Here is a 24,639-nt window from a genome sequence, read left to right as displayed (position 1 = left end):
GATCTAGGTCTAAGCAGTTCATTAGTAATTAATATAACAATCAGCATAGACCTGGTTCTGCTAGCACACTATGCAACAGCAGATCAGGGTTTGTGTTCTTTGCTGTTGGACTTAAAAGTTTTAAAAGTCTTATTGTATGGCTAGTTGTGTGTTGTTTTGTCTTTGTTTGCAGATGCTTTTTATGATTGGCATCAAACTTTACACACACATTCAGCTCAAGGTCCTCAGTTGAAATGGTCAAACCTCCAATATGGCATCTAGAGTGGCCATCTTGAAGATCTTGTAATAGACGCTCTGGAAGAATGCTTGGTCATATCAACTTGGGGTTTTAACTGAAATATTTCTAAAGAAGTCAGGTTCATCCTATTTTAAAAATTTTGCTGATCAAACATCCAAAATGGCCTCCATGGCAGTTGTCTGGATAATCTTACTGCTCATGTACTCCTAAACAGAAAGCAATGTCAAAATGGGGATTTACCAAACGACTTCTGATGATATTTAGTTGCTTCTAAATAAAAATGAATCCAGTCATTGATCCATTATGTCTGCCATTTGATTTTCTTGTCCATTATGTTACCAATGAAGACCTTCATGACAGCCATCTTGAAAATCATATCAATATTCTTAATGTTATGATTTTGATTGGGGGCTTTCACCGATTGGGGACTTTCACTGAAAGACATCTAATAATGTCTGGTTGGTCCTAAGTGAAAATGTAGATCTTATGTCTAGTGGCCAATTGTCATTCTTTAAATAAATGAATATTGGAGATGGTTTCAGCAGCTTAAAAGAGGACACAGTCTGTTGGATTCCTGGAACTTCCTTTCAGCCATTAAATGTTGAAGTTTTTGGTATTAACACATTAACCCCTAGCGATGACTTAACGGGGCAGGAGGTAGTAGCCTACTGCCGAGCTCTGTAGCATCATGGTCATGCATGATACACTAAAGTGGGTGGTATTATAGTAAGGTAGACAGATGTGGCTCTACAATGATACCAAATGATCTGGAATATCTAGTTTTTTTGGGACCCGGCTTTTTCCTATCCAAAATTCGCCTGTGGTTGGAATCCAATTTTGTGTCTGGATTTTAGACTTTTTGGTCTCAGATCTAAGGCAAACCGGTATGAACTGCAAACAGACAGATGAGCCTTTGCAAAAAGTAGGATAAGATGGGCATTTGGAATAAAGAGTGGTCTCCATACAAAAATAATGGCTCCGTTTAGCAAAAAAAAAAAAAAAAATACAACTTTTACCCTTCTGCTCATGCGCGAGTCAAATAGCCAATGAAAAACAATGTTTCTAACAAAACTAGGCAGTATGTTATTGAAAGATGACCGAGGATTTGGTGTTTTCGAGTCTATTCAGAAATAGCTTTCAAAATGTCTTTCCTACTCTATTTTCAGGCGAAAATGACAAAAAGCTCCAGGGGTTAATATGTTAAAGGCAGCCATTTAAGTTATGTTTAATGTGTCTATACTGAAATTTTTCTTCACAACAAGTGCCAAATTACATTCCAAACATACTTAGTTGTCAGGTGATTTAAACAAGATACCACTCGTACAGGGAAAACATTACCGATATTCAACTGTCTTTGATGACTTAAAATCATTTTTGTATGCTTTGGTGTTAGTTTTATGCTTTACTGTTAGTAATATCCTTCCATGACTGACTGTTTTCCTCTCAAACTTGCATAGTCAAACCTGTCACCTTTACTCAACATTCACTTGTTCACAGTGGTCATTCTAATTACTCCCTGGTAAATTTCCTATATAAATGTCCTGTTTGTAATGGTCAACTGCCCTCCATGGTCAGTAGCCAGTTATTTCCTAGTCTTGTAGTTTTTTCTCCTGCCTTAAGTGGTTGGTCACTGTCCATATCTACAGTAACAGCTCAGTCATGCAAAATACATTTTGGCTTCATGAGGAGGTATTGTTTAGAAATACCACATGAATCGATATGCAGACATTTCTTATTGTGCTTGTACTCACTATTCTTCGTTGATGTTGACAATGTAACTCAAAGGTGTCAGTGTATCAGAATCAAAAGCGAGGCAGTTCTTATTGTTAGGCTATGCGGTCAAAGCAACTGATTTGCTGGATGATGGGAAATAGTAATGTTATTGCAGAAGAAATGGAAGTAACCTCTTATGCCAATGTATATGTTGTTTGTTTTACTGAGTACTCCTTACAAACTGCATAGACCCAAACCTGCCAGTGCATGATGCGATGGCAGATCTGAGTCTGTGCAGTTTGCAGTCGGACTTTTCTTATAAGCAAGTAGCTTAGGTGTTACTGTGTCAAGAGCTATAAAACAAGCAGGCAAGCGTGAAAACTTGAAATAAGATTTTACAGAGGACACAAAGTGAAATTTTTTTTAAGGGACATTGATTTAAAACTTGGGATTTTCCTTGATTGTAAGCACAACTTTGGGACCCAGAATTCAAATTTTTATTTAAATTTTGCTTGTACAAAAATGTTTTTGTTTTTTTTATCCTCAGGAATAGTTCATCTGAATCGCTGTCAACCCTGTAGGCTACCATTTTATTACACCATGTTTATTTTGAAATATACTCCTAAAGATGATTTCATTGTCAAGCTGTCTACTATTCATCTTATCCTGCACCCCCACCCACCACCCACCAATCACACACTTCAACTGCCAGTAAACTTCCTATATTATTCAAGAGTTAGGGTCACTAATGGTCACTTCCTTGTGTAGATGTTTGAAAATGCTGACTGGTCATTGCCTTTGTAATTGTATTATAATTGTAATAACAAGCAAATCTTGGTTGACACAGCTTTCATTGCCAGAGGAACGTTATAGAATGTGGACATCTTTATGTGAATTGTATTTAACTTGCTTGCTAATGGTACAAGAAGAATTACAGTCCCATTGAACCATGCAAACCACTGATGCAGAAACTTTCCATAAACATCCAGAGAGGGATTTAACTCAAAAAGATTGTAATTAATCAGTCCCATACTTGACATATTGCAGTACTGAGATAAGCTGTGGCTGGCAAATGCAGTGAATGTGAGAAAGATCCCAGGATACATTTAGCTAGACAGAATGCCATATTTGTTTGACACCTATTCACATAGATTGTCCATGTTTTACTTGCAGGTGGAAAGTTTTTTGAATGAACTTGGGATGTTGGATACAGTGGATTCCAATTTGGACGATGATCTCAGCCTCATAGAACCCTCACTCGCACACATGTCCTCCACAGTGAGTTTTTCTTTTCTCTCTTTCTTAAAGTTGGTGTATTGTACAGTAGAATAGCCAAAGTTCACCATGGGAGGATGCATATCTTTAGAAATGTAAATAAACTCAGAATATTGCTAGCTGAAATTCAGCATGGATCATATTATTTGGAGTCTTGTTGATTACATTTGAGCATAACTTGTGTTATAAATGTCATTTAAAACCTTCATGGGGGATAAAATCATTATATTTTTTTTTTCTTCATCAGAATGCAGTTGTATCTCATATTTGCTGCTGAAATATGATTGCTTTTATGTTTCTCTATTTAAGTTACCCCAGTCAAACTACCAAGTATTTGAACCAGTCCAAGTTTCAGGCAAGACTTCTATGTCTGCACCAACAGTATTACCCGGGCAACGGATTCGTACTCCACCATACATGAATGATGAAGAAGCCAGGAGTTGGGCAAAGGAAAGACAAAAGAAAGATAATCATAACATGAGTAAGTTATAAATAAATAATTGTATATACTCACTTATAAGTTGAGTCAAACTATAAACAAAAAAGATCCTAATCTGCTGTAGCATAATGTGCCAGCAGATCAGGGTTTATGCTGTTTGTTCTACTGATTACTTCTAACAAACTGCACAGACACAGATCTGCAGGTGCATTATGAATATGAGAATTTTCATATATGGTTCAAGTATTTACACATTTCATATCGAAATTCATGGATGATGTACTGGAGCCTTTCCCTATCTCCAAGAACTTTACCCTGGGTTGTAAACTTGGAAATTATTGAGATTCCCAATTTGTTAACGCAAATACATTTACTTGGAATGTAAAGACAGATTTACCCATGCAACTGACATTTAAGGCTTTGGTCCCTCCTAAACTCCACCAACAAAGGAATTTAGTACCTGTTCATAGCTCTTCAGGGACTCACCAAGAGACTAAGACTTCAGGGTGCAGGTAAAACTAAGAAGGCATGGGGATATGGGTTTTACAGGCACAGAATTCCATATTCACTTAGTTGTAGTTCTTGACACATGAGGATCAATCATGATGTGATTTCTGATCATCAAATACTGTAATTAATCATGCATTTGTATACACCGTTAGGACGTCGCCTTATTGGAGCATCTCTTATGATAACCTCATTTATAATGCAGGTTACTTGTATTATTGCTGTTACCAGTGTTATAAAGTGAGAGCACTATACTATGGATGCCCATCACAAACTTATGACTTCTCATGGATGCCCAAAACAAACTTATGATGACTTCTAATAGATGTCAACACAAACTTGTGATGACTTTTCATGGATGCCCAATACAAACTTGAGATGACTTCTCATGGATGCCCAACACAAACTTATGATTTCTCATGGATGCCCAACACAAACTTATGATGACTTCTCATGTGCTAAATATGAATTTTGACCACACGAGTTTTGAAATGTATGCAAAGAATACCAGAAGTCACAACTCAAATCCACATTTCTCAGTTTCACAGATTTTGCATGGCAGATTCTTTGACCTTTGCACAGTGTAAGCTAGATGAGGAATCTCAGACTCAGTTGAGCCTTTGTTTTATTTTTTTTAGCATGCTCAGTTTTTGCTGGCCTGTAAAGTATTTAGATGAGAAGTCTTTGTCAAGTCATAAACTTGTGGTAGTAAAATTCCATATTGTATAATGAAACATTTAGCTAGCATGTTGGATTGTATAATAATTAAAACCATAATTTTTTTAAGATATGAACAGGAAATCATATAAAAATTTTACAGGAAGACTCTGACTTGATTTATTATCATGCAAATTATTGATATTATAACTGCAGTGTAGTATGTATTAGTTGTGCTGTAGAAAGTTTAAATCAGATATTGAAAATGCTATCATTAATTGTAGTGAGGTCTGCACACTAATAAAGAACCATTCTGCTAATGTCTCTAAAAGAAAATGTGATAAATTGAAGAACTAATGTGTTTATCTGTGTTGTTTTTCATTGCCTTTGTATGAACAAATATAGTATCATTCAAAATGCTTTTTTATTTGCTTGTATCAAACTTTGTAATATATTGGAGGATTTGCAAGTGATACAAGAGGACATTAATCTGTCCAATTTATTCTAAGTTTCCCATCAGTACATCAAATTAGTATTTTATAATACAATAACCATCCATATTTTGATCGTTGCACCTGAATCTATTTCTTCCACCCACCCACCCTTCCAGGTCCTTCCTGTTTAAGGTTTGTTAAAGTAGATTGCACGAAGCCAGTGGTTTCCAACCTATTTTAGCAGTGATTCACAAAAATAATTTTTCTGAGCCTCATGAACCTGCTGCCGTGTTTTGATAAGTTTAGCTACCCTAAAAAAATCCTAGCGAACCTCCAGAATGACTTCATGACCCTTATTTGGGTCTTAACTTGGGAGTTGGGAACCACTGCACTAAGGATTCTAGTTAAAATGTCAAGTTTTATTTTTATTTTTTCCAGTTGAAAGGAGAAGACGATTTAATATTAACGATAGAATAAAAGAGTTGGGAACTCTTCTTCCAAAGACCATAGATCCGTAAGTAGAAATGACATAGAAGTAGAAATGACATAGATGTACATTTTCACTGAGTTGATTAATAAATGTATACTTTGTGAGTTCTTTTGTATTTATGCTTAGAGATCAAACCAAACCCAATTTGTAGCAACAATAATAATAACAAACATGGACCGCCATCCAAGCATACATTTGATCTGAAGGATATGGGGTGGGGGCCATTATTGGAATGAGCCACAGGCTGAGCATATAAAGTGTTCTGTAAAGATAAGTAAAATCATGTGATGCCTGCAATATAAGAGTCATTGTCTGCACACATTTTAAAACCCTTTTTTATATTGTTGTTGTCAAATTATAAATAACGGTTGGATGAGAAACATTGTGAGTGGGAGGTTTATACTTGCTTAGCCTTTGGCTTACTCAAATAATTGCCCCCCTCCCCACACCACTTATTTTGTAAGTCTTTGGCATCACAGGATAAATTAGCACTTTGCAAGGACAGGAAAAAACACAACATATAAACTACTGTTACTTCGTATATAATTCCACTTGTATACTAATTTCTTGTTTAAATTATTTACTTTTTATAACTTTTTCTTATTAAAATTTATAACTTTTTCACATTATTTGTATTATTTTTATTTTTCTGCACAAATTAGGGAGAAGCAAGAGTGGCAAATACCCCGTTTTATGAACAGTAAATACATTTGTATTGAAATTTTGGTAATGACCCTCTCTGCACTGGAAACCACAAGGTTAAGCAGGCAAATTTAAAAGGTGTTATAGTATCACATCCTTGTCGTTTTATTTGTATTTTTTCCTTTAAAATGCTCATATATTGGAACTGCGCATCTCTTAGTTCAGCGGATATGATAAAATCATTTTGCTGTCATTATTTCCAAACCAGTTGAAAAACTATCTTGTTTAAGAAAGTTAATGGTCTTTAGAGTCATGCATGGTTTGAAAAAAAAACCATTAGGTTTTGGTACTGTGAACTGATTTGAAAGAAACTTCTCCTAATTATGTTATGAAGGTACTGTAGTTCCTTTCAACAGAATTTCATTTAATTGACACTAGAATCTGTTGTTCATCAGAAAGTTTGACCTATTTTGATATTCTGCTTTGGTTTCAAATTTTGTTAAATTCAGTCTTGTAAATCATTGTAAAATCCATTTAGCAGATATTGGACACTACCATGCCTCAAGACATGTACAGCGCTTGCCTTTATAATGTGCTTTGCTATAACATGATTTAGGATAAAATGCAGTAACGTTAAGGACCCCATAATAAAAATTATATATAATTTTTTTTTTATAAATTATAAAATCTTCAACATTATCAGCTGAAAACTTTACATAAAAACTACTTTACTTGATTTTTTTAAACATTACCATAACATGTTTTTACAGTCACTGTAACTCTAGCCACTATTGTATTCAGGCAGGTTAAAAAGATCTTGTATTTCTAACAGCCTGTTGCACACCTGAAATTATACATGTCTCTACTAGGACAAAATTGTCATTGGTCCATGTCAGTTATTGTATTTGACTGAAATATACAGGACTGTCAAATTTGCCTTTAGCACTAAAGCCACCCCAACAGATTAGTGACTTAATCTCTATCAACACAGCTCATGGATTATACAAAAGACTAGCTTATTGTTGACAATTATTTATTGACACTTTGATGGCAAGAGAGCACATAAGGAATTAATAGGTGTATCTTTCAAACTTGCCACCACTTTCTTTAATCTGTTGCAGCCCAGAAGAGCTAGCTGCTCATTTGCATGATGTAGAAAGGTCCATTCAAACAATAAAGTGTCCTTTTTTTTTAAATAAGACTCAGACCTGATTTTTCTCCATTTTAAAGCTGAATTCCGCTTTTCTCCTGACTTAAATTAGATTTTTCTTGATATAGTCCATTTTCTATATCATCTCCAATCCAGTTTTTTAAAAACAGTCTATATATTGCCCATTCCGCAATGATCCTTATAAATTATTCGTTCCATATATTAGTTAGCACATGACTCTCGTAAAAGGTATTCTGATTGGTCAAAAGTTTATATTCATCCAATGAATCTTTGTGTAATGGAAACATGACGGCAACAGAAAGAAGAAGCATGCTTGCCAAACATGGCGTCCCGAGTTGTTGAGAGAGACCATGACACGAAAAAGTTTAGATAAAGGTTTAAAAAACGTACGGAAATGGGAATGGCTGGAGCAAAAAGTTGACAGAAATTTAGTTGGTCAGTTTATAAGAAAACTGACCACTAGAGGACTGGTATTTTTTGACCTCTACAAAAAAGATCTGAATTACAGTAATCACGGTTAGAAGAGTTTGGAACAGCACCTGCAAAAGAAGCTGCATACAGAAAAATTTAAGCTCAGAAGGCATCTGGAAAAAGTGTGATTAATTACTGTAAGAAGAAAGATTTCTTGCATGAGAAAACAGATGTAGCTCTTTGTCAGAATATGCGCACTGCATGTCGCCAATACAAATACCAGATTGAAAGGAAAAAAGCTCTCATTGAGAAGGAAAATAAACGATTGCACATTGAGCCAAAAAGTCAGTGGTGACAAAAAGGAAGGCTAAAGAAGTCTGTGCCAAAAAGAACTCGAGTGGCATATCAACAGGTTGTGTCAAGTGGAGAAAAGACAAGTGAATGTATGGGATTATTTGTATATAGTTGATGCGCTTGAGTGTTTATTTTATAGATTTGTTTTGAAAAGAGAGAAGTATAATATAATTGCTGCAAAAATTGACAAATTATAGATCTTAATTACGATGTGAACATTGACATGCACTTGAAATAACTTCAGCATCAATAGTATTGGAGAACAAATTCATGTGACTATAAATATTGTGAAATTATTGAAGTAAAATTGAACAATTTTGGTAAGTTTATTAATTTTTCAAATGATTATTTTGGTTTATTTTATCATCATAAGTTGCACCAGGAGCATTTTTTATGAGTAAAAAATACATCTTTGGCCCCCTGAACCTCCAAATCAGGGGCGCTGTCCCTCGAGACCCCATTGGGGGAGGACCCCCAAAGCCCCCTACAATAAAATTCAGCCTTTTTTTTTATGGAAGACAAAAATCATGTCTGAAGATTTCAAAGTGAATTCAGTAATATTTGTATTTACGATTGAATTTTGACATTTAATCTCTGAACGGAGATGTCCAGGAAAAGGAAAGCTTGTAGGGGTTGTGATTCTGAGTGATTCGCAGAGAATGATTTGAAGAAGTTAAAACTGTGCTAACTCATTTGTCGATGTTCAGCACTGGATCAGAATTGTGAAACTGACATCATCCAGTTCTTCAGAGGTGACAGAAGAGAAAGCTTTGATCCCAATCAACAGGAAGCATGATCTGCTACTGACAGTGACCAGGACGATCTACCAGAAATACCCAGTACTGTTTTCGAAGCGTTTCAAGAAAACCTTTGAAAATTATGCAGCTGAAAAGTATCTTAGACTTTGTTTTTAAAAAAACCAAAACAATGATCCAGTCTCAAACAACATAAAATCACAAAATACTGTCATTAGGAAATGCACACCATGTGAATAAACACAATCTAAATTCTATTTGGACTAGTACTTTTTGTGAACAAATGTGTTTGTTTTTGACATTGCTGGATTTTAAATGGGTTACAAACATGTTTGTAAGTCTGTAATTTTTTGGGTTTTTTTTTCTGTTATTGCATATTTTGGTATTGCTAAAAGTTTGCTGCACATGATGTGACATCACTCAGTCATGTTTAGCTGATATTTTGAACTGATAGTCAAAATATTTTATTGATAAAAATGATGACCTTATTCATTGTCCTTGTTACAGATGGATCTTCATTTATTTAATTGCAAAATGAGTGTATAGGTGGTAAATGTGCAGTTAAGAGCTCCTAAATAATAAAGAAAGTAGCTTTTAAAATCAGGCAAGCTAAATTTAATCATTTTGAGGGGGCAAGTGATAAAATGTGTTCTTCATTTTAAGTCACTTTTAACTAGGATGCAGCTGTAGATAGAAGTTATAACTGGCAAGTATATTTATCAAAATGTTGTGTTTACATCATTGTGTTTTGTTACTCATGAAGTGGTAAATCATATGTACGACAATATGGATTGAAAGAAAACCAGAAGCAATCTATTATGTTTTATTTTATTTTCAAAATATTGTTATCAGACACAATTAAATGTATAAATACCATGTGGTAAAAAACAAAAACCTAGTTTTATACATTTGACTGACATGTTGTTCATCACACATACACACATAAGTGCACTCATAATTTTTGATCATTTTTGCTATAGCACTGTTCAGTACATAATACAGTTGGCATCTGTGGACCCCCCCAACTACCGAGTCATAATGGGGTAGAGCTGTACATATTTAGCCATGATGAACCTTCCTGTCCAGTTTTTTTGTTTTCCTGCATTCCGAGCCATCTGCATTCTTCCCTAGCAATGAGCTACATCCATGTGGCCATATTTTTTAGGGTTATTTTATGAGTAAAATCAGTTGACCAATCTGCACCTGTACTGCCTGTTGGGGCTGATGCCAGTGAAATTATATGTATATTCATCTCACTGGAGATGAAGTCCAGTACCTTGTTTATTTTTTTCCATAAGGTTACAACCTTTGTGTTTTTTTCAAGTTAATCAAGTTCAACTACAGGCGTAATTGCCTAACCAACTATTCAATGTCAGTGGCATGTTTTTGTTTAATACTACACCCCTGAACCTTTGGGTCAATATCAGGTTCCCTTTTCGTTGTCACTTTGGCCATATATTCGTCCCATTTTGTTTGTATATACACTCCACAGTAGCAGCAGTGTTGATCAGCCAAGTCAAAGACTTGGATAATTTTGAATAAAAACAAAATTAACAGCACTTTTAGCATTTGATATTTACTTTATCATATCCAGGAAATTAGAGTTCTGTCAAATCTTCGAGAAGTCCATCGCATTGTGATTAGTATCATGAGTAGAGAGAATTTTCCCAGGTTTCAGTGATGCCAGCTTGATGGGGAGTGCTGGATTTTGGAGAGAAAAAAATGTCAATGAGTGCAGTTTTTGTTTTCTTCCCCCAGGTGGGGGTCCTGTCAGAAGTATTGCTCAGTACAACAGCATGTATATCAAAATTGTAATCAATTATTTTGGCACATATTTAATTATGCATGAAGAGGTGTTATATTTCCAGGGTTTATTGAATTCACTCAGATTTTTTCATTCTAAAATTTTTCTGGTTGCTTAGCTTAAGCCAACCTAGCTAATTGACAGGCCATGCACAGCATTGTATCTGGAGAGTTATCTGCCTTGACAAGCGCCTTTGTCATTTATCAGCAACTTACTTGACTTTGGATGCTTGATTTGTTCTTTTTCATAGAGGATATGTCCATGTTAGCACTAGTGACACCAGTATTGAACTCCTGAAAGTCTGTTATCTTGGAGTCCAACAGGCTGAATGATGGTATAGTGTCCTTGTCAACAGCCGTCAGCTTAAAACTGTAAAGCTCATAATAAATTAACTGAGGTCAAGAATATAATAAACAGTATGAACAACATAATACACAGTATCAACAATATAATAAACAGTATCAACAACATAATACACAGTATCAACAATATAATAAACACTATCAACAACATAATAAACAGTATCAACAATATAATAAACAGTATCAACAACATAATACACAGTATCAACAATATAATACACAGTATCAACACTATAATAAACAGTATCAACAATATAATTAAAGTATCAACAACATAATACACAGTATCAACAATATAATACACAGTATCAACAACATAATAAACAGTATGAACAACATAATACACAGTATCAACAATATAATAAACAGTATCAACAATATAATAAACAGTATCAACAATATAATACACAGTATCAACAATATAATAAATACTATCAACAACATAAACAGTATCAACAATATAATAAAAGTATCAACAACATAATACACAGTATCAACAATATAATACACAGTATCAACAACATAATAAACAGTATCAACAATATAATAAAAGTATCAACAACATAATACACAGTATCAACAATATAATAAAAGTATCAACAACATAATACACAGTATCAACAATATAATACACAGTATCAACAACATAATACACAGTATCAACAATATAATACACAGTATCAACAATATAATAAACAGTATCAACAATATAATACACAGTATCAACAATATAATAAACAGTATCAACAATAATAAACAGTATCAACAACATAATACATAGTATCAACAATATAATAAACAGTATCAACAACATAATACATAGCATCAACAATATAATAAACTATCAACAACATAATATCATTGTAAGATGCAATGTTTTTCCTTGCATATTTGTGTTCCTCACTGCTGTGGGCTTATAAGGGTTTTTCAGTCTTGTAGAAAGTAAACTTGCTCCTGATCACAAGTATCACAGACAATTTAATCGGTTAGGCAGGGTCTATTCTAGGACACTATGCTAGGAGATTCATGCTTGTTTAAAAATTTGCATCCTAAACTTAACCAAATACCCTTAAATCACTCTTAATATTTTCAATTTCTTCTTTATTGTCTTCATTGATTTCCCTCCCCCTTCTTTATTGTCTTCATTGATTTCCCTCCCCCTCCACTCCATATTTAGAAAATTTACACCTTTATTGCCTTAGATGGGAGGAATCACACAAAACTTTTTAGTTCTTGGATTAACTCTGGATAATTGTTTTCTGTTGAAATTATATGGTCATTATGCCTTTGTAGTATCTCTAACTTGAAGATTAGGCTAAAATTTGTTTTTTAAAATTATACTAAAAAGTAGTTAAGTGTTGTAAAGATCCAAGGCATCTTCATTGTTGGCCTTGGTGTGTTTTCAGGCAAAGTTGTGCAGTTTTGTGCGAAGGTTTTGCCAACTTCGCCTGTTAAAGCTTTACCATTGTTGACTGAACTGTAGAAAATATGGAAAATATTGATAAGAATCTAACCATGTATGAGAAACTTGGAAATGTTAAGTCACATAGTAATATGGAAAAATATTGATAAGAATCTAACCATGTATGAGAAACTTGGAAATGTTAAGTCACATAGTAATATGGAAAAATGTTGATAAGAATCTAACCATGTATGAGAAACTTGGAAATGTTGAGTCACATAGTAATATGGAAAAATATTGGAATATGGAAAAGTATTGGGGGATAAAAGAGGAATGTAGAGATCACCATTAAAAATACAAACTTGAAAGCAATGTCAGAGACCACCTTCTTTACTGTTATGTCATATATAAATACATATACAGATGTGTTTATCTAAATCATTCTTTTCTTTTTATAGAGATTTGAGACAAAATAAGGGTAGCATCTTAAAGGCATCTGTAGACTACATTAGGAGGTTAAAGAAAGACCAAGATAAACTGCGACATGTGGAAGAGAAACAGAGGGCAATGGAAGCAAGTAACAGAAAACTGATGCTTCGAATGCAGGTAAGGGGAGACAACTCATTCAAATTGGGATCAATTGGTACAAGTTACATAAACCTGTTGAGAGTGTGGAGGGACAGAATTCCAAGTTATTCCAAAATATTTCATATACTTCTGTCATTTACATTACATTCTAATTTTATCACTTATATTACTCTTGCATTTATCAGTAAAAATATTTTCTGTTTGAACAATTATCCTGATTTCACCAAAAGAAACAAGCAGTATTGCATCCTTTTGCTTAGAAATTTGACAGCTGATATTTTATCCTGCCAAGTTTTGCCATGTTGCTTATTTTTTTTTACTAAAAATTGTTTAAATTTCTATTAGGCACTTTTGAATACTTACATCTGTTGGCCTTGAAAAATCAGAGCTGAGTAAAGAAAAAACTAAAATTCTAATCTTATAAGAAATGATTAGACTCAGCGGTTATCTGTTTTGATACAGTTTAATTGCTTCTGTTTAGTTCATCAAACAATATATCATTACAGCAGAAAATGCCAATGAAAGGTACTCGTTTGTCATGTATGTTTGATCAGTTCTATGTTTAAAAGTGAGGAGAAGAAAAGACATGAAACATTTATTTTAGAGTACATGTATATTTTATGATGTTTATATTGCTTATGATAATAAAAAAAGGAACTTGAATACGAGTATCTTGCAATTTATGTTAATCTATTTAACCTGTCTAATGTATCATATTAATAGACCTATTCAAGACGTCAGTACTCCTAATACTTTGATTTTATTTTGATTTCACAGCAACTTGAGCTTGTACTTAAAGCCCAGGGATTTTCGATTGGAGAAGAAAATAACACAGCACTCACAACCATGGTTCAACCAGACATATTAACAGTCAGCCAGCCAGTTATCAAGCAGGAAGAAATGAGAGATCCTTGCTTGTTAACCCCAGGTCACAGCACCAGTAATATGAGTTTTGATGACTTTATGGATGACAGCTCTCCGTTATCCTCCGATCCACTGATGTCTGATCTCCCAGATATGGATGAAGATCAAATAGATGGATTGTGAGATGGTTGTCACTTTTTCCTCCATCCATTCACCACTCATCCATTTTTGTAAATTCATGTATCATGATAATTCATCATTCCAGAATAAGATTATTTTGCATGAACAGTTTAGTCATTCTTCACTCATTCTTCAACAGCATTTAAAAACCATCCTCTTTCATATTGAGGCAAATAATGCAGAACTGGCTGCATTTGCCTCTCATTCTACTTGTACAAGTTCTTAGCATACCTGGCCATAAGGCCAGATATTCTACTTGTACAAGTTTTTAGCACACCTGGCCATAAGGCCAGATAAGTTCATGGTATGGCCCAGCAGTCATCAGTAATCCACTGTGCATCTGTTAGCAATCTGGAGGCCGTATAATTTGGAATTGGAGTTTATGTCAGTATCAGTATCATGGCTGAGTCTGAATATGAGCATGATCTAGACATATTAATGAGGTGATCTTGCAGCTGATTGGCTTAGCCTGCTACCAATCTGGAGGCCATATTTGATCAAACTTTGAATGTAAGTTTCTGTTGTCAATATCTTGGATAAATTTGAATATGAGTGACATTCATGCATATTAATGAAGTGATCTTTTATCTGATTGGTTGAGTTTGTTACTGCTCTGGCAGCTGTATAATACATCTTTAATCACACCAGGAATACATGTTTAAAACATCATTATCTCAGATTATGTTGAATACGAGGGATGAACACACTTAGTAAAGAGATGATCTTATATCTGATTGAGATGATCTTGTATCTGATTGACTTAGCTTATTTTTACTTGAAAGACTTTATTTGTGAACAGAATTTGGTTAGAGTTGTTTTCTATTCTTATATTGTAAGAATTTGAGGTCCATTTATATGAATGAGGTGATCTTGTATCAGATTGCTCGACTTTCATTATGAACCAGTTTTAATTAGATTTTGTATGTTCTCTTGTATCATTCAGATGTAGGTTGAGTTTGATTCTGAACAACATCTTTGTATGTTGATGAGCTGAAATTGCTCATGGTGGACCAAGCTTGTTAGCAATCTGGTAAACCAAGCTTGTTACTGCTCTCAAGGTTTTATTTAGGAACTGGTATTTTCAGAATTACCTTATTTCCTCAAGATCTTTGTGATGTTAGACATTAAGGGACATTAACAGACATTGAAGTGATCTTATATTAGCTTGGCTTGAGCTTGTTACCTCTTTGTCGGACTGTATTTTTAAACATATTTTGATAAAACTTGTAATTAACTTGTATTAGGAAAAAGAATGACTAGTCTGAGTATAAATGTTATCAGTGCAGATTAATGAAAGTCCGGGAAGCTGAGTGATTTAGCCTACCGCTGTACTTGAAGATGCTCAAGAAATATGTTAAAGTCAAGCTGTCAGCTGTGCTGGCAATATCAGATCTCTTTTTATTTTAATACTCTGTTTACAGAGAATCTTACATGAGTGATCGTTTTCCAATGAAATATATTAACAAGATGAATAATAATCTATGGCAAACCTTGATAAGGAAAATATTGCAATAATTTATGAAAGATTTGATCAGTATTATTTGGAATAATCACAAATATAATATTGATTTTACTGGATGAAACTAGAGAAAAGTGTAGTGAAATGAATATGAGATGTATTCCATATCTTTGCCTTATATGACATTATGACATTATTTGTGACATCATGGAGTGTTATAATTGTTACATGGGCTTTTAACATGAATAATGCATTGGTCATATGATGGCATCAGCAGTTGGACAGTACATGCAGATTGGGTCCCGTATTTTCAAAGCATTCTGAGGATGAAACAAAATCTCTAAACCCCAAATTAAGATGGTACTTGGAAAACTGCATTAATAAAATGAGGCTTGTGCACAGACGTTATGAAAGCCCTGATAGTTCTCTTGTTCTAGTTTTGTGATAACGTATGTATATGTTTTAAAGGCATGTCAGCACAGTGCCGGCTACAAAGTGCTAATTTAAAGTTCTGAACTGTAAATATAACAAATTGCAAAGTATGTTAAACCTTTCCAAATGCATGTAATGTAAACATTTAGTACTACAGAATAAACGGTAAAATATTACATTTTTAGAAAGGTATGTAAAAGATAAAAATGTTACAATCCTTTGAAAGAATTATAAAATAAGAGATAAAGATACAAAATATAAAGTCCCTAAAATATTGGGTTTCAAGTAATATATTTAAAATAACTATGAGTTTGATTTCTTACTCAAAATGTTTGGAAATATGGGTCCTGGGTTGAAAATGTTTACAGTTTTTAGGACATGTTGTACACAAGCAAATTTTTTTTTCCTGCCAAATTTTATTTAAAGCAATTCATCACCATTTAGACTACTAATCTTCAGGTGGCCTTGGATCGGATTTGTTTTACTAGGGTTTTAAATTCATTGGAATGTTACCATCCCAAATGTTTCTTGTATTAAAAGCTCGAAGGCTGAGAGTGTGGATAGCATTTTTTGGCAAGCAAAACAATAACATTCAAATTACTCAGAAATTTGTACAAGAAAGTGTCTTTTCCACTCAAGCAGCCTTGCCCCCCACAACTTCACATTTTGGAAAAGATTAACACCTGTTCATGAATTGTTGTATGAATGGGCATGATGTAAATACTTAATAATGTTGAAAAATACAGTGGTTATCAATGTCAAATTTGGTTTAGATAAGTTTGCAGTGGACATCAATGTCAAATTTGGTTTAGAAAGTTTGCATTCAGTTCTATAAGTAAAAACTGTCAAAAGTAAAGGCTGTCATAACATATTCTCTCTTTTCCATCATTAACACAAAACACATGTACACACAGATTCCTCGAAATTATTTAGAAGCTGTCATTTAGAAATTTTTGTTTTAACTAATAGACCCTGATGTTGCAGAGTATGCTTTACAGCTGCTCTATACTGAGATGAGATGCAAACTGATTATTTGTTGGCATAGCTGTCGAAGTTTAAACCCTTAGATAAGACTAAGCATTGCTGTCCATTCACGACTTGTTTCATGAAGTTGGTGTTTTTTGCTTCAGTAATGTTAATCTTACAAAGTGCTGAAATTTGGATGGAGTCTCTGCTCTTTTATGTCAGCTTTCCCATGATATCAAAGAATCTTTGTATATTCAGTTCTGTTTTTCTTAGAAAAGCTCAAAGATGTCTAATGTTCCGTGTCACTTTTATATTAAACTTGTTATTGTAACTTCAGAAATACAAAAAGAACTTAAAACCAAAAAGTCAAACCATCAACTGTAGCATTACAAAATTAATCACAAAATCAAGGTGATGGGGCAATTTAGCCACTGACACAGCACATATTTTCAAACGTCAGTCTTGTTTGCTATTGAAACTTGCATTATTTTCTGAATTGACATTCGGGTAATGATAGTTTGATTTGTTTTTTATTTCTAAGTGGTATCAGATAAACCAATCTTTTTTACAAATCTTCTTTTGGTAATGTTTGTTGTACTTAAAAAAAATTGAAGATAATATATTATTTATGACGATGTTCATTTATAAATATGTGGCACATCATGAAATTTAATTTTCCAAAGCCATCAAAGAACAAAATCCCTAACAGGAGGGAAATGAGAGTCAGACGTAAGATTTTCATGTCAGTATTCAATAAAACAAAGACAAACCAAGTGTTTGTGCTAATTTTAATGGAAGGTTCTATTAAAATTCAAATACTCTTTTCTCTTCTAGAATTGATGCATAATTTTTTGATCAGATAAGTTTGTGAGAGTGAAACATTATTATTGGTCCTCATTATTGGTCAATGCAGGCTGTGATGTTTTCAGATTTTCAAATGTTACGTATCTGAAATACCTATCTTTTGTTACTTTGTTATTTACATACACATCATCTATGGCCGTGTAGTAAAATGATTGTAATCTTTAATTTCTCATTTGCCTCCTTATAAGGAGAGTTTTCATAGAAAGACATACTTGGCAAGGCATTATTATCATTCTGTGTTGTAAAATGACACCATCATTTAAATATCCTACTGATTTTTCAGTTATGTAAAAGGATATCATCACCACATTTGTATTCAGGCAAGATTTAGAGAGTGTATTGTTATGTATTTATCAGTTTAAGCTTTCTCCATTTATTGACACAGAAGGTTTAACCAGTGCCGTTTGCATATGGCAAATGTTGCCAATGAAAAAGCAATGAAAAAGCAAATGTTGCCAATGAAAAAGCAAATGTTGCCAATGAAAAAGCAAATGTTGCCAATGAAAAAGCAATGAAAAAGCAAATGTTGCCAATGAAAAAGCAGATGTTGCCAATGAAAAAGAAAGGTGAAGAAAGGAAAGCATGAGGAGGGTCTACATTCTTTGGTTTAAAGTTAACTTGGAGGAACTTTAAAGAAACAATCAAATTTTATCCTCTTAATCCAGTAATTTGAGTAAGAAAAAGAGACTTTTATCTCAGACTCAAAATGCAAAGTGTTTCCATAAAATGATAGTTTTTAGAGGATGTTAAAGTTCTAGAAGTAATTTAATATTTATGTTTGTTTATAATCTGATACTGTGCTTTCTTGTAGTTGTTAAATAGAGAGTTGTGTGTAGGAAATTTTAGTAAAGTATTGTCCAAGTTATTTAACATCATGAAATGTTTGAATTTGGTGTGCAATTTTAACATCAGGACTGTGTTGTGTATGGAGGTCCTACTGCATAATGATGTCATTGATGTAAAAACTGGGGCAAAGCAATGTGCATTAACAACAATGGCCCAACGCTCTTGATGGATGATACCTCGTGATGTTTTGCAATAATTACCTTCATCCAAATGGTTCTTATAGTTTAATGCAGCCATGCTACAGCTGACTGTGTGTTTTGACTCTACTATGACTGTTGTTTTGGGGATTTTTTCTGTTGTTGTTGTAGGGTTTAACACCATTTTTCAGCACATGATAGGCTATACATGGCGGCCAGTATTAATGGTGGAGGAAGAACATGTGAAAAACCAGGAAAGAACCACCGACCCACAAGAAGCTACTGGCAAGCTTTCTCACATACCCACATTGGCTGAATCCAAGACTCGAACCGGCACAGACAGAGGTGAGATGGCAGCGATCCGTAACAGAGAGCGCTTTGGACCACTTGGCCACTTGGGGCCCCTTTTCTGTTGTAAAGTTTAAGTAAATATGATAACTTTTCTTATTTTCATAACTTGATATTGAAATATATGGCAAATTCCTGTTGCATAACACTAGTGTAGGAAATATTAGTTTCTTCATGGACTTAGAAGCCAAAGGTGCTGTTCCACATTTACGAGTTTATCTGTCAGTAACAGGGTAATAGATTCTACCAGAATTTCACCTTACTTTTGTGTAGCAATCAATATTCAGAATACAAAATCAGGCATGCACATTTTTTCAGCTTTTTGAACACACCAAACTTGATATGTATTGTGATTTAATGGTTCAATCAAATCACACTGGTGTAATTAACTCCCCACCCCACAATGAATCCGATTATACCTTTAGGGTTGGTTTTTATGTGTGATGTCATAATGATATAGTTAGGTTACATTGACGTACATTGACTATACTGAAAGGTAGATTAAGCAAATGATGATAATCAAATGGAAAAGGGTAGCATTAGTTATTAGAGTTATGCTGTATTTTGTTTCCGCATGTTCTTGCTTATAAGTCGGATTTAGTTGCACACCGCATACACCTAGATATGCTGTTGCATAATGTGCTGGCTGATCTGGAACTAGTCGATATTCAATAACTAAAAATTTGTGACAGCAGAACTGGGTCTTTGTTTTTTTCTTCTTCTGTTAGACCTGACTTCAAAGCTGGTAAATATGGCAAGTCTCTTGTTCTGTAAGTCTTGTGCCATGTTTTAAATTTGTGCAATAGTTGACTAAATTCCACAAGATGTTTTAAATGTCAAAGATTTTATTTTAGCATAAGAATTTTCCCCCCACATTTTTCTGTTTTTGAATTGCATCAAAAAGGTTTCATTATTTTGCCTTAATTGTCTGAAAAACAAAAAATATAATGGTTATCTTAAAATGATTAGTACATGAGTGTTCACACTGGAATTCATTCATGAAGTCCATGTTTCATCTGGCCATTATGGTCATTGGAAGTCATGACCCCCCCCCCCCCCAAAAAAAAATTAAAACATTTGGAAATCCATTTTTTTAATGTACATTTTCACTTGGAAATTTTCTAAAATGTTCTGAGATTTATTTTATGTAGGTTAAGCTCCTCACCTTGAGGACATAAAGATGATTTTGTTGATTTTTGTGTCCAAAATTTTTTAAGTGTCACTGTTTTTTTTTTTACTATGTTAGGGCTTTGATGGGAAAGATAGAGGTCATCTTTATTTATGTCTGTTATTGATGAGAACAGAAAGTGAAACTAAACCAACAACTGAAAGAATTTTTAATAAAAATTCCCCTGAAAACTCTGTATTATTTTCTGCTATTACTTAATGCAATTTAATATCATTTTGAATTGTAGTCTAAATAAAGAATTTCTAAAATGATATTAACTTTCATATGTCCTGGATTGGTCATTTGATGTTAAATGGAATGGAATGTTTATATCACCCTTATCGATAACAAGAGAAATTAGAATGACAGCCGCATAATTGATAAACTTGAAAGAGTATTAAGTGGTAGATGAATTGCAAAATGTACATTGCTAGTCTTACTTTTAGTATCACATTTTGAAATTAATTTGATTGCTGAGCAGAAGTTTTTTAACTTGAAAACATGTACTTAATACATTTATCACCTGACCATTTCATCATTTTGATTTAGTTTGAAATAATGTCCATGATGATTTTTTTGGACAGAAAGAAATTGTAATTCATAATTTATTGGGAGTTTTTGTTAGACTAACACAACAGAGGTTAAAAGATAAAATGATATGTTGTACGAAGTTGATAATACTTTTTTCATGACATTTCCTGTAAGAATTGGTAATACCTTTATTATGGCATTTCCAGTAAGAATTGGTAATACCTCTTTTCATGGCATTTCCTGCAGATATTATTGTAACAAAGTGAGGACAAAAATCATACGAGTTTATAATGTTTCTAATTATATTTTCATTTCCTGTTATTTACTCTGACCTTAGCTGTTATGTGAACTTAAGGAAGTTAACTACAAAGGTCATAGGTTAATTTATTTTAAACTTTGTTGTGGCCTGGTTTCTTTAATGTTATCTAAATAATTATTTTGGCATTTTTATGAATCCAGACAGAAATCCATGAAGGCAGTTATTTTATTTGATGCATTGGAGTAAATCTTGTTTTAAGCATTTAGCAGAATAATATTTTGTATCCACCATTAATGTAATACTTCTATTTATATACTAAATGTTATTATGCATGTGCCTAAATTGAACATTTAGACTATGATGGTCATTTCCAATGGCCATGTGAAGGGTGTTTTTGCAGGATCGACATGAAAATAAGACTAATCATTTGATTGTTATACTTTAAATGCCAAAGCAGGTCTTGTATTATGAAATTATTGTCTTGTGTGAAAGAAGATGGAGTGTTTTCTTTGATAGTGCTAGATTCTTTGGAATCGAACTAGGTTTTTGAGGGGTGCATTCTTGATTCAGTCACCTATTGTTTTTGGTCTTAGTTTTAAATATAGGACTGGTCTGTAATATGTGGCAAAAGAGTATGGGAGGATGGATTTTGTAGGAGACAGATACATGCATCTGTATAATTGTCCTGTACGTTGCAGCGAAAATTCATCATTTCACATTATTCAGTAAAAAAATATATTGGCAGTATATAGCCAGTAATGTGCTGATTTGCCACAAATCCTACAGTAGTAGATATTCATGTAAAAAGTGTTGGCATATAGCATGATGGGTTGTATGCCAGTATACAATACAGTTTTGATAGAATAAATGTTAATATGTCTCGTTTTATTAACACACCAATGTGCTTTTTTCCACAAAATAATATTTTCTTCAAGGTTTTATTGTTGTAAAACTGTAAATATGATGTACATGTGTGAGTTAACAGATATATATTTGACACAAAATATTATATACTTGGACTTGTATCAAACCATATACAGGGGACATAATGATGGAATGTAGGTCTTTTGATAGGTGAGAAATTATTGTGATCAGTTTTCATCATTAAATTCTTTGATATAAGTTGTTACATTTGACAATAATATAACATTATTCATTCAGAAAATACACAAATAACATGAATAAAAAATTAAAAAATATCAAACTTTGGTTTTCATTTTTCTTTTTGACAGTGATTATCTAGTGCTGTATCATTAGTCTGACACGTTGTTTCCGTTCATTGCCCTTTGTAATGCATATGAATTCTTGGTATTATTGTCATCCCTTCCACATCATATACCATTACACTAATCATATTAGGTTGTTACATCCATTTGTACTTTTGTCTGTTCTGTACTTGGTTTCTGCATAATACCTCAAATTCTCCAAATCTTCCTCCTACATTTTACAGACTTTATAAATAGGTTGCATTTGGGGTTGGGAAGAAGCCCATTTACTTTGTGGCCCATTTACTTTGTGACCCGTTTACTTTGTGGCCCATTTACTTTGTGGTCAAAAGGTTGTAGATCAGGACATGGTAGCATGTTCGCCCATTTCCCGGCTGGTTCCCATTTTTCCATGTCATTAGTACCATGTGTGTACCGCTCCAGTGGCCTAGTGGTTAGAGCATCTGCCTCGAATGCAAGAGGTCGTGGGTTTGATCTCTGGCCAAGTCATACCAAAGACTTACAAAAATGGTACTAACAGCTGCCTCGCTTGGCGCTCAGCATTAAGAGGTTAGTGTTGGGACTGGTCGGCCTGGTGTCTGGATAATGTAACTGGGTGGGACAGCATGTTACCTGTCTGCAGCATGATGCCCCAGTGTTAGACATCACTATAAACTGTCATACTGCAGACATCATAGCGATATGACTGAAAAAGTGTTAAAGCTACATTAAAAATCCAAATCACACACCCTTGCTTTTTTTGGCAGCCCTAGGAATAGTAAGCAATATGCATAGTTCAGCTTATTAAAGATTACATTAGTGAATATTAAATTATATTGCAAGTTCATGTTCACCTAAAGAGCAATGGTACATTTCAGGCAATATTTAAATATTTGAGCTTTATTTAAGAAAATCTGAAAAAAAATATTTAAATAAAGCTGTCTAATAAGAATCATCTTTTTTAATATCACCATTTCTTGCTCTTAATTTTAATACTGAAATATATTACCAGCCATGTCATATTAAGTCATTAATGAGTAAAAGGTCAAGGTGACCATTTATATGTACATGTATTATTACAGAAAAAGAGATTTAAATTACAAAAATTACATAAACTTCCTCTCAGAAGACATAATTTAAAACTAAAGTAAGGTAGACATAAGTCCATTAAAATGCAAAATATGAACTTTCAAAACATTCACTAAAAGAAATTAGTGGAATGAAAAGTCATGAGAGGTCATCACCATTAAGCATGGTGGAAGAGACCTACGTGATCATATCTGAAGCATTATGTTTCAAAAAAACAAATAGGAAATATCATATTGCTTACTGTAATTACTCTATAAATGGTAAATTGTATATATGTATTGCTTAGATATAAACCAAAGTGCAAAACACTCCACCTAACATAGTCAAATCTACACACTGTTTCCCCTCCCCCTTCTTGGCAACAGTTGATATATCTGAATATATGTTTAATATCTCACTTAAAGTCACTCTGTGGTTTGCAAAAGGTATTAATTTTCCTTGTTATCCACAAACAAAACCGTATTAATGCACTTATAGTAAAATTAATTGCACTTGCATATGTGGAGACATTGAATTGCTGTAGATGTCTATAGGACTCACGATACTAATTCAGTTCCCATAGTAAACGTAAGCAAACACCATGATATTAAAAATTCAATAACTTAAAATTTTTGAGTGCTCGTGACCAAACCTATATTTATCAGTATAGATGAAACCTAGATGTCAGCTTCTGTGTAGAGGAAAGTATATGAGCCGCGGCATTTTATCTACCTACATGTGTTTGAAATATGTGCTTTCAATTCCGCACCAAAGAGTCAGGTGCTAATTTTAGTAATGATTGTTCCAAACTCAAGACTGTTAAAGGACTGAAATTCCATCAATAAAACAATGTCTCTATTTTTTTTTCACTTACAACTAGGATAAGCTCTCAAAAGATTTTTTTCCTAAAACATAACTACATTATTAAACAACCCTGGTCAGCCAAACCCATATATACTCTAGATTATGTTCACCCATTTCCAGGCTGGTTCCCATTTTTCCAAATCGTTAGTACCGTGTATCCTATAGTCTCGAACGTGGTAATGTGCAAATGGCCTGGAGTCTGATGA

At 33.6% G+C, this 24,639-nt stretch overlaps 1 protein-coding gene across 4 annotated transcripts in view; it reads left to right on the top strand.

Moving 5' to 3' along the window:
* The window catches only part of LOC149802209 (microphthalmia-associated transcription factor-like), a 130,625-nt gene extending 108,125 nt beyond the window's left edge, over positions 1-22,500 (top strand). For all 4 annotated transcript variants that reach the window (XM_089956621.1, XM_089956623.1, XM_089956622.1 and 1 more), the window contains 5 exons: positions 3,125-3,229; positions 3,536-3,707; positions 5,702-5,777; positions 13,113-13,260; positions 14,020-22,500. In XM_089956621.1, coding sequence (XP_089812747.1) covers positions 3,125-3,229; positions 3,536-3,707; positions 5,702-5,777; positions 13,113-13,260; positions 14,020-14,289 — 771 coding nt within the window. In that variant the 3' untranslated portion in view covers positions 14,290-22,500. The remainder of the gene's footprint in view (positions 1-3,124; positions 3,230-3,535; positions 3,708-5,701; positions 5,778-13,112; positions 13,261-14,019) is intronic.
* Positions 22,501-24,639: the final 2,139 nt, after the last annotated feature.

The sequence above is a fragment of the Sinohyriopsis cumingii genome, chromosome 4 (assembly GCF_028554795.1).
Source record: "Sinohyriopsis cumingii isolate HCF-2022 chromosome 4, ASM2855479v2, whole genome shotgun sequence".
NCBI classification, from domain to species: Eukaryota; Metazoa; Mollusca; class Bivalvia; order Unionida; family Unionidae; genus Sinohyriopsis; species Sinohyriopsis cumingii.
The sequence above is the reverse complement of the archived record's forward strand: the minus strand, read 5'-3'. Positions and strand labels throughout refer to the sequence as shown.